General features: G+C 35.8%; 1 protein-coding gene across 3 annotated transcripts in view; it reads right to left on the minus strand.

Annotated features, from left to right (window-relative positions):
* Window positions 1-10,762: 10,762 nt before the first annotated feature.
* nat16 (N-acetyltransferase 16) overlaps window positions 10,763-16,513 on the minus strand; it is a 33,618-nt gene continuing 27,867 nt past the window's right edge. For all 3 annotated transcript variants that reach the window (XM_081599335.1, XM_081599333.1, XM_081599334.1), the window contains 3 exons: window positions 16,055-16,279; window positions 15,618-15,952; window positions 10,763-15,055 (listed from right to left, as the gene is read on the minus strand). In XM_081599335.1, the coding sequence (XP_081455461.1) occupies window positions 14,827-15,055; window positions 15,618-15,952; window positions 16,055-16,279 (789 nt within the window). In that variant the 3' untranslated portion in view covers window positions 10,763-14,826. The remainder of the gene's footprint in view (window positions 15,056-15,617; window positions 15,953-16,054; window positions 16,280-16,513) is intronic.

Genomic DNA, 16,513 nt, shown 5'->3' on the forward strand with positions numbered 1-16,513 from the left:
CTAGATCTACTGTTACTGGAAATGGGTTTGACAAAAGTGTTTGTGAGTATACAGTGGTATGTTCAAATTTTTTTTTTTATGTTTTTTTTTTTTGGGATGTATGATTTATTTGAATGGCCAGGTTGTCATAATTTCAGTTCAACAGCAGATTTCACTAGTGAGCAATGAATGAAGGACGGATTAATGGGGAACAAGAATAAAATGTATTCTAAATAAACTCTTCTTAATGCCCACTAGGGGGCGTTGTTGGACGTACAATATTGAGTCAGGCTTACGGCAAAGACTCATTCCTTCATTCCAACACGGCAAGTAAGGGACTTAGCGTGTGTGACTGAAAACACGAGTTCTGTATTTTTTAATATGTTGTGTTTTATTGTTCTGTTAGGATATAATTCCTACAGCGGAGCTTATGACTGTTTTTTCCCTGCAACTTTGCAATATGATTTATCTAGCAAGCGTTACAGAGCAAATTAAGCTAATTTAGCAAGCTAAATGTTACAGATATGGCTTACTTAGTGATGTTTATTTACATTGCATTGTTGCTGTAATTACAGAGCAGTCTACAACTTGCTCTATAATTTAAATAGACAAAGTGTGCGCCTTCAGTAAATCTGTTAAACTGATATTTGCTTCCATGTCGTTAGTATTAGTATCGGTACCGTAGCCTCACGAGGAGCTAGCGAAACCGTTCTTGTGAGAAATTCTGTTCCCCTGAGAAAATCTGTTCCCCCGTTGTCGGGAGCGCGCATTGCAGCCAGAGAAGTGGATCCGGCGGATCTGACCATATTTACGGCGCTTCTGATCGATTTCTCGGTAAAACCACTCATATAATCATGTCACTTTTGTAACTTTCAGTTTAATCGGCAGCTATCAAAATAAAAATACATACATAAATAAACGAGGTCTTGTGTGGAGGTCTTTTTACGCTGTTTTGTGTTATTTTAAACGCGAAGTGAATCGATCTTTTTTTCAGCTTTTGTCTCGTAAGCCTGACAAATAAAAGTCAGTCAACAAACACAGGTTTCCAACACGTTGTGTGCATTTATAATTTTTCATTTCTCATAAAGGAGGAGGGAAGCTGGTCGATAGCAGGGCAAAAAATAAAGACTTCCTGAAAAGATCAGAGTGTAAACTTTTTGGTAAATCCCGTTCTAATGTAAAATATGACATTACTGGATTAAGGAAATGTCTAGTATGGTATCACACATAATATTTTTTGAGAATTTGGAAACAGGTGCTTTTTATTTCACAAAGGTATTGGAGGAGAAGAGGAGAGGATGGATATTTCAGCTGCCTGAAATAATGTGTTCGCCCTCTATAAAATGGAAACAAATTAATTTACCTGCAAGTCTTTTGCTGTATTCATTCCTCTTATGATCAATAAGAAATCCTGCAAGTTTGAAAACATTTGCTCTTTTTTTTGACAAAGTCAGGATGGGGAAACAAAATATCTTAAGCGCCTGATAAAATCTGTTCCCCCTCTCTAAAATGGAAACAAATTAGTTTAACTGAAAAGTCTTTTACTGTGTTCATTCCTCTTTATATCAACAATAATTCCTGTGATTTTCATAACATTTGCTCTTTTTTTGCCAAAGTTAGGATGGGGGAACAAAATATCTTAAGCGCCTGATAAAATCTGTTCCCCCCTTTAAAATGGAAACAAATAAATTTACCTGCCAAGTCTTTTACTGTGTTCATTCCTCTTATCATCAACAATAATTCCTGTGATTTTCATAACATTTGCTCTTTTATTGACAAAGTTAGCATGGGGGAACAAAATATCTTAAGCACCTGATAAAATCTGTTCCCCCTCTCTAAAATGGAAACACATTAATTTACCTGAAAAGTCTTTTACTGTGTTAATTCCCCTTATGATCAATAAGAAATCCTGCAAGTTTGAAGACATTTGCTCTTTTTTTGCCAAAGTTTGGATGGGGGAACAAAATATCTTAAGCGCCTGATAAAATCTGTTCCCCCTCTCTAAAATGGAAACACATTAATTTACCTGCAAAGTCTTTTACTGTGTTCATGCCTCCTATCATCAACAATAATTCCTGTGATTTTCATAACATTTGCTCTTTTTTTGCCAAAGTTAGCATGGGGGAACAAAATATCTTAAGCGCCTGATAAAATCTGTTCCCCCCATTAAAATGGAAACAAAATAATTTACCTGAAAAGTCTTTTACTATCTTCATTCCTTTTATCATCAATAAGAATTCCTGTGATTTTCATAACATTTGCTCTTTTTTTGACAAAGTTAGCATGGGGGAACAAAATATCTTAAGCGCCTGATAAAATCTGTTCCCCCTCTCTAAAATGGAAACAAATTAATTTACCTGAAAAGTCTTTTACTGTGTTCATTCCTCTTATCATCAACAATAATTCCTGTGATTTTCATAACATTTGCTCTTTTTTTGCCAAAGTTAGGATGGGGGAACAAAATATCTTAAGCGCCTGATAAAATCTGTTCCCCCTCTCTAAAATGGAAACACATTAATTTACCTGAAAAGTCTTTTACTGTTTTCATTCCTCTTATTATCAACAATATTTCCTGTGATTGTCATAACATTTGCTCTTTATTTTAAAGTGTTAAAGCGGGGGAACGGTTTATTTTAAATGTCTGGAGTAATCCATTCTCCCCGTGACATTGGAATAAATAAATAAATTCTATTAATTCTTTATTATTTTTCCATATAAAGTTTGAAGTCCAAAATGGTTTAAATTAATATGACTGTTTCAAAATCTTTATTAAATGTATTTTATGTTTAAATATTTATCAACAAATTTAGTAAAAAATGTTTCTGATATTGCATCTAACAAAGTAGATTACAATATAAAGACATACGGTGTTTTCTGGAAAGTCAAAAATCACGTGACACTATTCCTTCAATCAATTATGGAAATATCCATGTCCGCTCGGTGTTTGGCAGGTTGTTTATCACTTTTTGCTTTATGTTAAGCCAAATATTTTATTAATATAAGGTAGCCATGGACAGATAGTTTAAATCACACAATGAAGTGCAAATATTTTAAAAACACAGTAAAAGACTTTGCAGGTAAATTAATGTGTTTCCATTTTAGAGAGGGGGAACAGATTTTATCAGGCGCTTAAGATATTTTGTTCCCCCATCCAAACTTTGGCAAAAAAAGGACAAATGTTTTCAAACTTGCAAGATTTCTTATTGATCACAAGGGGAATGAACACAGTAAAATACTTTGCAGGTAAATTAATGTGTTTCCATTTTAGAGAGGGGGAACAGATTTTATCAGGCACTTAAGATATTTTGTTCCCCCAACCTAACTTTGGCAAAAAAAGAGCAAATGTTTTCAAACTTGCATGATTTCTTATTGATCATAAGGGGAATTAACACAGTAAAAGACTTTGCAGGTAAATTAATGTGTTTCCATTTTAAGGGGGGGAACAGATTTTATCAGGCGTTTAAGATATTTTGTTCCCCCATCCTAACTTTGTCAAAAAAAGAGCAAATGTTATGAAAATCACAGGAATTATTGTTGATATAAAGAGGAATGAACACAGTAAAAGACTTTTCAGTTAAATTAATTTGTTTCCATTTTAAGGGGGGGAACAGATTTTATCAGGTGCTTAAGATATTTTGTTCCCCCGTCCTAACTTTGGCAAAAAAAGAGCAAATGTTATGAAAATCACAGGATTTCTTATTGATTATAAGGGGAATGAACACAGTAAAAGACTTGGCAGGTAAATTTATTTGTTTCCATTTTAGAGAGGGGGAACAGATTTTATCAGGCGCTTAAGATATTTTGTTCCCCCATCCTAACTTTGTCAAAAAAAGAGCAAATGTTATGAAAATCACAGGAATTATTGTTGATATAAAGAGGAATGAACACAGTAAAAGACTTTTCAGTTAAACTAATTTGTTTCCATTTTAGAGAGGGGGAACAGATTTTATCAGGCGCTTAAGATATTTTGTTTCCCCATCCTGACTTTGTCAAAAAAAAGAGCAAATGTTTTCAAACTTGCAGGATTTCTTATTGATCATAAGAGGAATGAATACAGCAAAAGACTTGCAGGTAAATTAATTTGTTTCCATTTTATAGAGGGCGAACACATTATTTCAGGCAGCTGAAATATCCATCCTCTCCTCTTCTCCTCCAATGCCTTTGTGAAATAAAAAGCACCTGTTTCCAAATTCTCAAAAAATATTATGTGTGATACCATACTAGACATTTCCTTAATCCAGTAATGTCATATTTTACATTAGAACGGGATTTACCAAAAAGTTTACACTCTGATCTTTTCAGGAAGTCTTTATTTTTTTTGCCCTGCTATCGGCCAGCTTCCCTCCTCCTCCTTTATGAGAAATGAAAAATTATAAATGCACACAACGTGTTGGAAACCTGTGTTTGTTGACTGACTTTTATTTGTCAGGCTTACGAGACAAAGGCTGAAAAAAAGATCGATTCACTTCGCGTTTAAAATAACACAAAACAGCGTAAAAAGACCTCCACACAAGACCACGTTTATGTATGTATGTATTTTTATTTTGATAGCTGCCGATTAAACTGAAAGTTACAAAAGTGACATGATTATATGAGTGGTTTTACCGAGAAATCGATCAGAAGCGCCGTAAATATGGTCAGATCCGCCGGATCCACTTCTCTGGCTGCAATGCGCGCTCCCGACAACGGGGGAACAGATTTTCTCAGGGGAACAGAATTTCTCACAAGACCGTCTCAATTCATCACATAAACATTTAAAGCACAGGTGTCAAACTCAAGGCCCGGGGGCCAAATCTGGCCCGCAGTAGCTTTTTATGTGGCCCTCTGGACTCCAAATTACATCAATGAGTCCTTCCAGTTTTTCACAAATCTGCAAAAATCACACAAAGTCAACAAATTTCCACATTTTTGTCCTGATTTTACTGCTAATTTTCTCAAAATTGGTCAAAAACATTGAATCCGTAACTGATGCAGCGAGTGATAAAGTCACATTTATCATACATTAGCGTAAATACTGTAAAAAAAACAATTATAAATATTTCTTAATTTTCACCACAAAATCTGTCATTTTGATTGCAAAAATAAACACTAAAATAATCACAAATCCTGGAGGAACAGCTATTTATTGATATTTTAACAGTTTTATTGGTTTTATCAATAGATTCTGGTGCAACCGGCCCTTTAAGAACATTCAGATTTTTGATTCGGCCCAAAATAAAAATTAGTTTGACACCACTGATTTAAAGGGATCTATGATTAGTTGTAGTAATAGAATTTATTTGAGAAATGTTTATTTTAAATGCAATACTGTAGGTTGTTTAGTTTTTATACATTTTAATAAAATATTGTCACACGTAGTAGTTCACGCTTGCAATGCATCCTGGATAAATAACGTCTAACGGTCTTGTGATTGCTTTGTTTCCATATCTGCACACATTTAGGAATAATAAGCTTTTTGCACCTTATCTTCTGCGATATGGAGGATATACATGCTTATCCATGCAGGGTCCCCAGGGGAGGTGGGCGCATCCTGGACACGTCACCGGTCCATCGCAGCATCTCGAAATTCATGCAGAATAAATGACTCCTGTTTGTGTTAGATTGCCTTTATTTTGTGAATTATGTTTTTTTTTTTTGTCTTGTGAATGTTTTTAGTTAGTGTACACATTTCATCTATACAGTGTGAGGGTAAAATTACAACAGAACTACGTTGAATAAAAAAAAAAAAAGATAAAATCACAATAAGCCAAAATCTGTACTAAGACATTTTAACTTATTAGACTTTAATAATAATCATGTAACAACGTTTAAAAATGCTTCTAATTTAATAAAATAAAAATCTGTTATGTTTTCACCAATCACAAATTTCCACTGTTTTTGACAAACCTTGAAAAATATTCTTGATGCTGATGTATAAATATTGGCCTGAAGTTCTTTATTTTACCACTTATTTAACAAAATCTGGAATGAGCATTTCAAGAACAATGTTTAGAGAATTACATATAAAAATAAATATTTTCTATATAAAGTACAAAAGCACATTTTTATTTTATATTCAAAGATGTTCTGCCTTTAATATTCCATTTTCTCCATTCATAAGGATTTGTCTGATTTATAGAAATAATTATCATCTTTTATCTGCATTTTGTTTTGTGCAGCTTTAATAACAGAAATAAAACTAGAAACAGGATGACCATATAGACAGGTATTAATTACTCTTACTGTACCTTCAAAGTCATCATTCATCTTGGAACTTTTCCACATTTTTTGGCCTCCTTAAATAAACAATTTTGTTTTATGTGTTAAGCAGACAGCAGGCTGGTCGCTGACTTTTTTAAATCAGAACATTTCACTGTGTGAAGTGATCAGAAGTCGGTATCGTTCTCTGAATGAGGAGAAAATCCCACAGAATTGCTCTCCTTCACCAAACACACTCCAAAGCCTCATGTCCAAAAGTTTCTCTCTCAAAGTGTCAGACAAGGCAGATGAAATGAGAGAGTGATGGAGGGAAAACATTCATTTTGGAAGTTGAGAACGACAGTAAATCACACCACCAATCCCATTTATCATTGCTTTTGTTGTGCAATCTATTGTTTTCTTTTAATTTAGCTTCTCGGACTCCTGGGGTCCACAGCAGAGAGGAGCGAACCACACCGTAAATTAGAGTGATAGAGAACCGTAGTGGAGCAAGATGCTTTCAAGGTCAGAGTCGATGATAAGATGGAATTTTATTATTTTATTGATTGAATCAGTTACCTCTACAATGTTCTCTGTGCATAAACTTGAAACAGTCTTTGGTCTGCATTAAGTAGTTGTGTGTGAATTGGAATTTGGTGACAAAAAAAAATCTGACAGCCATTTCATTTTGTCAGTTTACACACACACCTCACCGCTTGGTGCTGACGCACAAACGCCTTCAACTTCACACACAGAGAACATCACAAAAAACTTCCATCAATTTATCATCAATACTCAGCCTGTCAGAGGACATGGAAAAAAATGATCCTGACTTACTTTCTCAAGATCCTGCAAATGTTTCTCAAGGTCCTGTGAAAATGTATCAAGATCACCTGTATTACAGGATCCTTTATGCTAACTTTGCAGCTTCTTTGTTAGCCTTAACAGGAAAAACATAATGTATTATTTTGTATTTGACACACCATCACAGTGATTGCCCATGTCGAAACCCACTGTGACCATTTAATAAGTCAATAAGCGTTTTATAAAGGATTCTAAACGCAATACAAGTTTTTATCTCTAAGCAGAGAAATATGTAATCACGTCCTGCAGTCACAAATTATGATGGGTCGTATAATTTGGTATAGCAACTTAATTGGGATTTTTCAAATATTTTGCAGGATCTCAAAAAACCTTTGCAAGGTTTTGAGAGAGAAAGTCAGAATCACTTTCTCTTGCCGGCTCTGTTCTCTGTACATCTCTCATCTGGACGCCATCTAAGAGCTGATGGCGGCGCGTTGAAGAGTTATGGTTTGGTGAGAGGTTTGGTGTGCGTCTAGCTCAGGTACCTCACTGCTACGGGATTATTCGTTAAGAGGAATGTTTGCGGGATCAGGTAACATTCAGAAAGTTTAGCCAACTTCTGATCACTTTAACTGGTGAAAGGTTCTGTGATTTCAAAATTATCTCACTGTAGAGAAAAAGTTTAATCTTCAGATTGTTTAAATATTAAACAATGAAGTGCAACTAAATATTATCAATGCAAATAATTGAGGTACAATTGACAGGATTTTTTTTTTTTACCCACTTTAGCCAAAATGGCAGACAATGAAAAAGTATAGCGACTGCTTTTGTTTTTATGAATCTGTTGAAATAAAAGTGGAACTTACAAATATACTTCCTTTCAATTAGATTTATTTGGCCCACCCATTTTTTCAGGCTTGGCAGAAAAGATTTCTGGCCCCATCACTGAGTAAAATATTAATATGTCTTAACATTTTCAAACCAAGAACAAAGATATAAACACAACTACGCCACTGTTTTGGTGAGTGCGTCAAGCTAAGGTAGCAGGGCTCGGAAGGCTGTTCACAATGCATTGTGGGCCGGACATGTGATGTTCATGCAACAATTCTTGGTTGCATCAATGAGGTAGATACGGTTAGATATTATGATGAGATTAAATTATAATAATTTTCCCAATATCCATCATCTTTGATAAGGTTTTTTTTAAACAGTGACTGAAAAATCTGTTGGTTCCGTTACAGGAATGCTGAACCACTGCTGAGGGACTATTCTACTGACAGGGGTGTTTGTGGGATCAGGTAACATTTAGAAAGTCTTGTCAACTTTTGATCACTTCAATTGGTCACAAGTTGCAGGATTTCAAAACTTGGTGACTGCAGAGATAGTTAAATTTCAGCTTGATGATCATACGATGTGGATTACAATTATATTGAAACATTACAATAATAAATTTGACACATCAAATGAATAAATTCAAATACATAAATCACCACCTAAAATAACTCTTTGAAGAATTTGAACTAATATGAGTTACAACATTTAATTTCCCTTTGGGATCTATAAAGTATTTGTAAATTAAATTTTAATATATATTTGGCCCACTAATTTTTTCTTAGGCCCGCCCAAAAAGCAATTCCTGGCTGCGCCACAGAGTGATACACAACTTTCAAATTTTTTATAAAAATAAAAATGTGACAAATGATGTACGTGTTCTTTTCTGCTGAGTAAAATGTGTGTAATTTAAATCTGTTTCTTGAAGTTCTCAGAGGTTTGCTAGAGAACATCAGTGAACTGGTGGCATTATGACGTCCAAGGAACTGTAACCGAAGTGAAAACTGGTTCTATGAAGTGTTTAGTCAAAGGGGTTGAGTACATTATACTTTAAAAGGATTTTCTTTCCTTTTCATGCGGCGTCCCAATTATGCAATACTTCATGTTTGGTCTTTCTCCTTCCATTCCAATTGAAAAATTAGGTATTAACTAAATTTAAACGTGACAAACTGTAAAAACGTACAAGGGTTATGGGTACGTTAGCAAAGCATCTGTCTGTCAGAACCATTCTTGGCGTTACAGTCACCAAGGGAACGACTAGCTGAAGCTCCAAAGAGACTAGGTATAGAAAACAGGACAGCCTTGTCAGTGATTTTGTAACAGTCCTAGCTAGGTTGCCATTTTCTCAAAGTGATCAGTGCATAAATAACGGTGTGCTACGTCCCAGAGGACGGCACACAGGAGGGGCTGTCCAGAAACCCTGTTAAGATTCTGAACATACTGATGGTGATGGTGAAGAATTGAGGAATCCTGACCCCGTTGGAAGAGGGGCATTTAGCATCCACACCCACCCTCCCTCACAAACAAACTGGTACCCTGAGCATGGTATATAAAACTCTGATAATGAAAATATCTGTAAAATATATATATATATAGCTTTCTCTTGAATGATAACCGATTGAATAATCAATCATAATATGTATAATTTGTCATAATATGTATAATTTGTGATATAAGTGGTAAAAAAAGATTTAAAATTGATTTTTGTAACTAGATCGAAAAGTGTAAAGATGTTACCAAGCCATACAAAACTCTTCCCACACGCATTAACTATGAATATTAAATATTTAACGCAAAAAAAAAAATCAAATAAAATAAAGTAAATGGTTGGTGTCTTACACCTTCCTTTGCTGGGAAAATATCCTTCCAAAATACGAGAACAAATATTTTCAATTCTAATATCTTATTGTTTCCACTCAAAAGTCAGATGTCACTTCCCAAACACCAATGGCTTCTCCACAGAACCATTTTCTGTACATGTTCAGTGTCTCATGTACAAATACCTTCTGCATTTTGTTCATTTCTGGTCCTTCTACTCAGATTGTGTGTGTTAGCAGGATTAAACACGATGCTGTATCCTTTATGGCCACAAGTGGGTTTTTTTCTGCTCTCTTGTTGAAGGAAAAAAAAAACTATATTCTTACTGGATTTTATTGAATAACTGTGACATTTCCGTGTTCTTTGAAATGTGCTGGTTTTATTCAGAGTTCATCCCAGATTATGGGAAACTAACTGAATTGGACAACGAGAACTGTGAACTGTAAACACCATTCTTAAAAACATGCATGTACACACTGACTTGTAAACCGAGTAAAGATATTTGTTCTGCTGGTATAATCCTATTTACAGAGTGCAGTATGGTCTACCTCTGGTCTGACTTGTAAGATGTTTTGATGAGTCAAGCCAGCTCAGGGTTGGAAGAACAGAGTGATGGAGTTGGGGGAACTATCTTACTGCTTAACCTGTATGTTTATCAATTGACAAACTTTCTCCACATTCATAGCTGCTACAGTGTGACACAAACCTGTGTCTTCTGGAATGTGTAGCTGAATAGACAGAGGAATCCACTCACTGCTGTGCAGCTGTGATTATATCTACATCTATTGGTTGGCTAAGTGTGTGGCTGAGGCTAACTGAGATAAGTATCCTCTGTTCTGACTAACATACATGCGTCTTTTAAAACCACGGTGAGACATAACATGTATGAAACTGACACCAGAAATTATTTTAAGCTGATTACTGAAGATGTACAGAGCATCACAATGATGGCTTTCTAAGAGTTGAGATGTTTTGTTTTTAAAAATAGTTTAAAACCCATTTTAAATGAATATCTGTAAGCTCATTGGTCCAACGGTGCCCTCTGCCCGGATGGCAAAACGTGACAGCTGATTGGTTTAGGAATCACCACATGTGACTTGCTTGGTTTTAAGATCGGCATCAAAAAAGAAAAGAATTCACACAGACATGCAGATAGATTTGCTAATTTGCTTTATTTAACCAGAACGAAATAAATTATTATGGGATGTGAGAGTGTCAGTGTAGATCAGCAAAAGGTAGTTTGTCTAAGCATCTTCAGCAGTGATGTAAAAGGAGGCAAAGCACAGTTAGGAATTGTTTTAGTCACGACGAAAACTAAGAGACAGAAACTGCTTTATCAGAACATTTGCCTATCACACCTGCAGAAGGAACTTGAACAATCTACCAAGGTGACTTTAACAGGGGAAGGTGTGATGGAAGGGAGACATGATGGTGGTCCTGTTACATTTCAACAAATACTGTCATAATCACTACAGAGATATATGCTGTCTCCTTGTTTTTATTTATCTTCCATTGCTGGTGAAACAACATGTAAAATAATGTTTTAATATTTTTAAGAATCAATTTGCAGATTTTTTTTTTTTTATGCATTACTCAAAGAGAAATAAAGTTAAATACAGTGTGAATACAGTGCATGGAGCTAATCAAATGGGTGTGAGCTTCATGAGTCCAAGCCAAAACAACACACTCCGTGTTAACTTGAATAATGGCAGCTGTATGTCTTCAAAAAAACAACCAATGTATTCAAGCAAATTTTCAAAAATAGTAACTATGATGAACTATGAACTTACAGAGCTTATTTAAGATGGGTTTTTAGAAATATCAAACAATTTTAAAAACTTTGAATAGCCCCCTTTTTAAATTGCAGAAAACAACTAACATGCTAAAAAAACAAAACAAAACAAAAAACCATATAAATAGCAGGACAAGGCACACACCTTCATCACTCCGTCCTTCCAACCCAGAGCTGACCTAAAACCTCCCACAGTGGCTTCTAATGGCAACTGTGCAGAACAAATACATACACCTTCTCTTAAAACACTGCACATGTTGACCACTGTTCTGACTAAAAATATATGAGAAGTGTAAGTAAATGACTGTAGGAAAAGAGAGGCAATGTTCACACCTAATAATTATCTGTCTTTCTCTGGCTGGACTGATCAGAGTTGTTCTTTTTTAACTGTGAACTTGTTCAACCTCTAAAGGGGCAGTATTATGTGTTTTCTATAGGCACACAGTAACTGTCACTATCACTTATTATAAAACTTCTGCATACATCAAACATGACTCGAGAGAAATTTCACTTTGCAATTTAGCATCTTGTAACTGGGCCTCTGCCTCTTTGAGACGTTCCTGCTCTTTCCCACACATTGCCTCCAGCGCGTCAACATTACGCTATGAAGCTTTCGCAAACGTTCATCAGACAACTGAGCAGATGTGTTTGCTAATTTCTGCTGCTACTAGTTTGAAGGAGCAGAGTACCCTGTAATGCAGAAGCTTGGAAGCTACATCTCTGGGGAGGAGCTGTGCATGAAAGGTGGTCTTTGGTTCCCCCAGGCATCTTAAAAACCTGAACGGTTGCCATGGGAAGTTCAAGGATTTCTCAAACATGCTTGAAAGAATCAAAGCAACTCTATGGGTATGTTTTCGATGAGGGAATGACTCTGCAACATGACGTAAAGCTCAAAAAGTCGACTTTGACATAATACTGCCCCCTTAAATTAAGCCACTTTGTTGCCCTTCAGCTGTAATCTTGGTCAATATAGACAACAGGCTTCCTGTCTGTCTGCAGTGCTGCAGTTTGTAGAGAAGTACAGATGGGTAAGCCTGAGAAAAATACATTTTAAAAAACCTTCATCTCAATCTCTAATGAGCCATCGAATGGGAAGAGATACAAAGGCTTTCATTCAGTCTCTCATGTTTAGAAACAGTGGCGATTAAACCTGGCAATGTAAAGTTTTATTATGATCACAACGTTAATCATTTGAAGAGCCTGACCTACTTAAATCTCAGCCGAGAGCAGCGGGAGAAAAAAAATATGGTGCAAGCATCTATATGACACCAGAATCCTGGCTGTCACCAGATCAGGAAGACGCTGGATTTTAAGTTGATGTAAAAATCCGTCCTAACTCGGGAGCTGCTGAACAGAGCAAAGCTGCAATGGCTTTATGTTATGTTTTATTTACACGTAAAACATAAAGAGCAGAGCGTCAACAACAGGTACTTTGTACCAGCTTCATTGCTTAATGAGGTAAAACGTGAGATTTTACCACCGTCAGTGCTAAACGTTTCAGAACGGTTTGGTTGCGCGTTTGGGATCAAATTCCTGTCGAACACCCGGACGTGTGTTCAACTGCGGCTGTACATGAGAGGCTTATGGAAGAAAGTCTGCTTTTAAACTTACTAAAAGTAAAGAAAAAAAACAAATAAATAGTAATAGTACCACACTGGTATTGATCCAGAACTAATATTAATGTCTGTATTGGTAGTATTGATCTATCCTTCCATAGAGGACAAACATGAGAGTGCAGATCTGTGGAGCTTTCTGACAAAAAGCAGAATGCATCTGTGCAAGAGGCACTAGAGTCAGTGTGAGAGCAGAGTTCTCAGTGGGAGCAGTTCAATATCAGAGTGAAAATGAGAAATCTTAAATAAAACGCACATTTCTTAAAGAATATGTATATTTCATGTGTGTGTGGGTGTGTGTGTGCGTGCGTGTGTGTGTGATGAACTGCGCAGCCTGACATCATTTAATAGAAGCGCAGTGTTTTCCTTCACCGTGATCCGGCTGACTGCTCAGAGTCTGCGTGCGTTAGCAGCAGACAGACAGGCAGGTTTTGACGCGTCTGGAAGGATGCACGCACGTTGGGATTGTTGGATTAGATTTTTTGTAATCCCTCTTTTTTATCGCCTGTTAAAAATAATATTCTTTCTTTACAAGTGAGAATATTAACTGGAGGCTCATGAAAACTAATAACAGAATAAACGAACACTTTTAAACTTTCCGCCCGTGTTGTGTTGCCGGACAGAGGAGGACCAGCTGCAGTGCAGAAGGGCAGACTGAATTTAGAACATAAGTAAAGCTGGATCGGAGTACTTTTTTTTTTTTTTTTTAAGATTAACTAGCACAACACTGTACCATTGAAGTGAATCTTTTACATTAGATTTGTTACATACATATTTTACAGTCAAATACTTGAAGAAAAGGGGAAGAAGCATCTGGCCCCAAGTGAAATTTAAAAATGGTCTCTACTTGTAGAGCGTTTTGTCAATTTCAGAAGACCCTCAAACCTCTCAGGTATTTATATCGGAGCATATTAACAAAATTTTAAAGCACATTTAAACTGATATTCCTAACCCTAGTTATTGTTGTGACTACAGGAATGAAGGGAATCTGTAATTCTTATTTGATCCTGAACTATCCCTTCTTATAATTCAACACCTCCATTGTTTTTGTTAAAGTGCCTTTAAACTTGTGCAGACTTAGTAACCCCATCTCAGCCTTTAAACATATATAAAGTTTCAGTTTTTACAGAAAGAGCAGAAGAAGGTTTGAAAATGAGGTAAAGGGACTGTTATCTCTTCAAAATAAAAGAACACTTGTACTATTTCTAGAATGCATTATTGCTACCAGCGAAACAAATCTTACCATTCCTCTTAAACCTTTAAAACAAACGGGATGTACAAAATTGAGTTAACATCAAATACACTAATAAGCTAAGAAGGTTATGATTTTTGTCTTACACTAGATTTACTATTATGTTGTTTTTTGTCTCAAACATACTGACACAATGAAAATGTCAATTTTCCTCAGATTTAGCACTAGAAGTCTCTAAATTTGCATGCAATGGACTTTATGCAAGGTTTCAGAACAACCCTGCCAAAAATATTTGTGCTATTGACCTGCAGGAAACTCTTTTGACTATGCAGCATTAATCATCCCCCTAAGTGTTCACTTTCCATTGAATAAAATATATCAGAATGTAAGTTTGTTAAAATATACTTTTTTCTCTTAGTTTCTTTCTGTCCAAAAAAAATGTTTTTTTATTTTTTTATTTTAGTGTATTTGAATTCTGTTCTTTCTTTCTTTCTTTCTTTCTTTCTTTCTTTCTTTCTTTCTTTCTTTCTTTCTTTCTTTCTTTCTTTCTTTCTTTCTTTCTTTCTTTCTTTCTTTCTTTCTTTCTTTCTTTCTTTCTTTACCTCGTTTAACTTCTTCTGCTAGATCAGATCTGACTCCACCACACATTGCTCTGTGTACTCTTTCACCAAATCTACATTTAAAGTGTTCTGACAGAAATCAGTCATGGGTCTCCAAAGACCAGGCTCCAGGAATATCTGGCACATCACATGACCCTTCAGGTTGTTTGTGTGGCGCTGAAGGTGGCACAGGAACTGCTGCTGAGCCAAACTCAGGTCTTTACCAAACATGTCAATGTTCAGGTAATACCTGTGTCAGAAGAAAAGAATACATTTACTTATTGATTAAAAAAATAATAAATATATATATATATATATATATATATATATATATATATATATATATATATATATATATATATATATATATATATATATATATATATAATATACAAAACGGTGCTTGTGTATAATCAGTCTCTTTGGTAGGTATGCAGGAGATTAATTTAATTCCATTAAACCTGCCTTCCTTATTATATTGGAGGTCTAAATCTGTTGCATTACAAGTACATCTAAAGTAAATTAATATAGTGAAAACATTCCATATTTTCTTTATCTTGTTTCAAAAAGTCATGTGTAAGACATACAAAGACAAATAGTAAATGGTCTGAGAACGGGGGGATCTAGGCAATTTTAAATATGCAGTCAATATTTTACTCTTCACCTAATTATGTCCATTATGTATTCCTGGAAATTATTTATTGAGCCAATGGGAAAATTGCAAAAACTGTCCTCTAAAATAGTCGTAATAATGTGATGATTAATTTGAAGGATCTATTTAACTTGTTTTATGAAAAAATAAGAAAAGTTACCAATCATCTCCAATGGGCACCTTGAAAGGGAAGGTACAGAGGCTGGCCACAGTCGGATTGGACACATCATCCACCAACCAGTCGATTTCCTTCTTCAGTAGGATCTCAATGTTGCTCGGTAGAAGCTTGAATGGCTGCCAGTCTTGAATGATGGTGGCATTAGGAAGCACGTCATGCATCAAGTCAGTGGTAAGGTAGAGCTGATGGATAGATGTTTGATCGAGATGCACAGGAGGAGGACCGGGCAGCTGTGAAGAATGAATGTCGGCACTCGGAATAATTTCGCGAAGTCGCAGTTTGAGTTCTTCAGCTCTGAAACGCACCAGCAGAATACCCTGTGGAGAACAGGAAATGCCTTCGTTTAATTCTTGAAACGGTTTACGGAGAGAGAAAGAGAACAAAAGTATTAATTCTAGGCCTTGCTTTTTCAATTCTACCTGCTTGGTGATGATGCGATACTTTTCAAAGTCCTTGGGCCCAAGCTGATCGTCACGGGTCAGGCGGGTCACTTTTACATCTGGATACTTGGATTTGACCAACTCGGAGCAGAAGCGCAGGAGAACTCCCGCTACGCCCTTCCCCCTTTCCTGAGGAGCGACACGGAGACCTTCCACAAGCATCGTCTCCCCGTCATCAATCACACACGCTGATTCCAGAGCAATCTACCAAAGAATAAGAAAAAAGTGACCAAAATGGCACAGTCGTCATTAAAACTCTAATCCTTTGTGTATAGTGATACACACACATACACAAATGAAGCAGTAAGAATAATTGAGCAAATACAAATGTGTGTAAATGTAAATAATATTGCAGCTCTCCACCAATTATATGTTAGCTACAGTGCATCCAAACGTAGTGAAGACCACTCCATGAAGTTCAGTGATGGGGTTTAAGTC

Source organism: Poecilia reticulata, chromosome 18 (genome assembly GCF_904066995.2).
Source record: "Poecilia reticulata chromosome 18, P_reticulata-male-v2, whole genome shotgun sequence".
Taxonomy (NCBI): domain Eukaryota; kingdom Metazoa; phylum Chordata; class Actinopteri; order Cyprinodontiformes; family Poeciliidae; genus Poecilia; species Poecilia reticulata.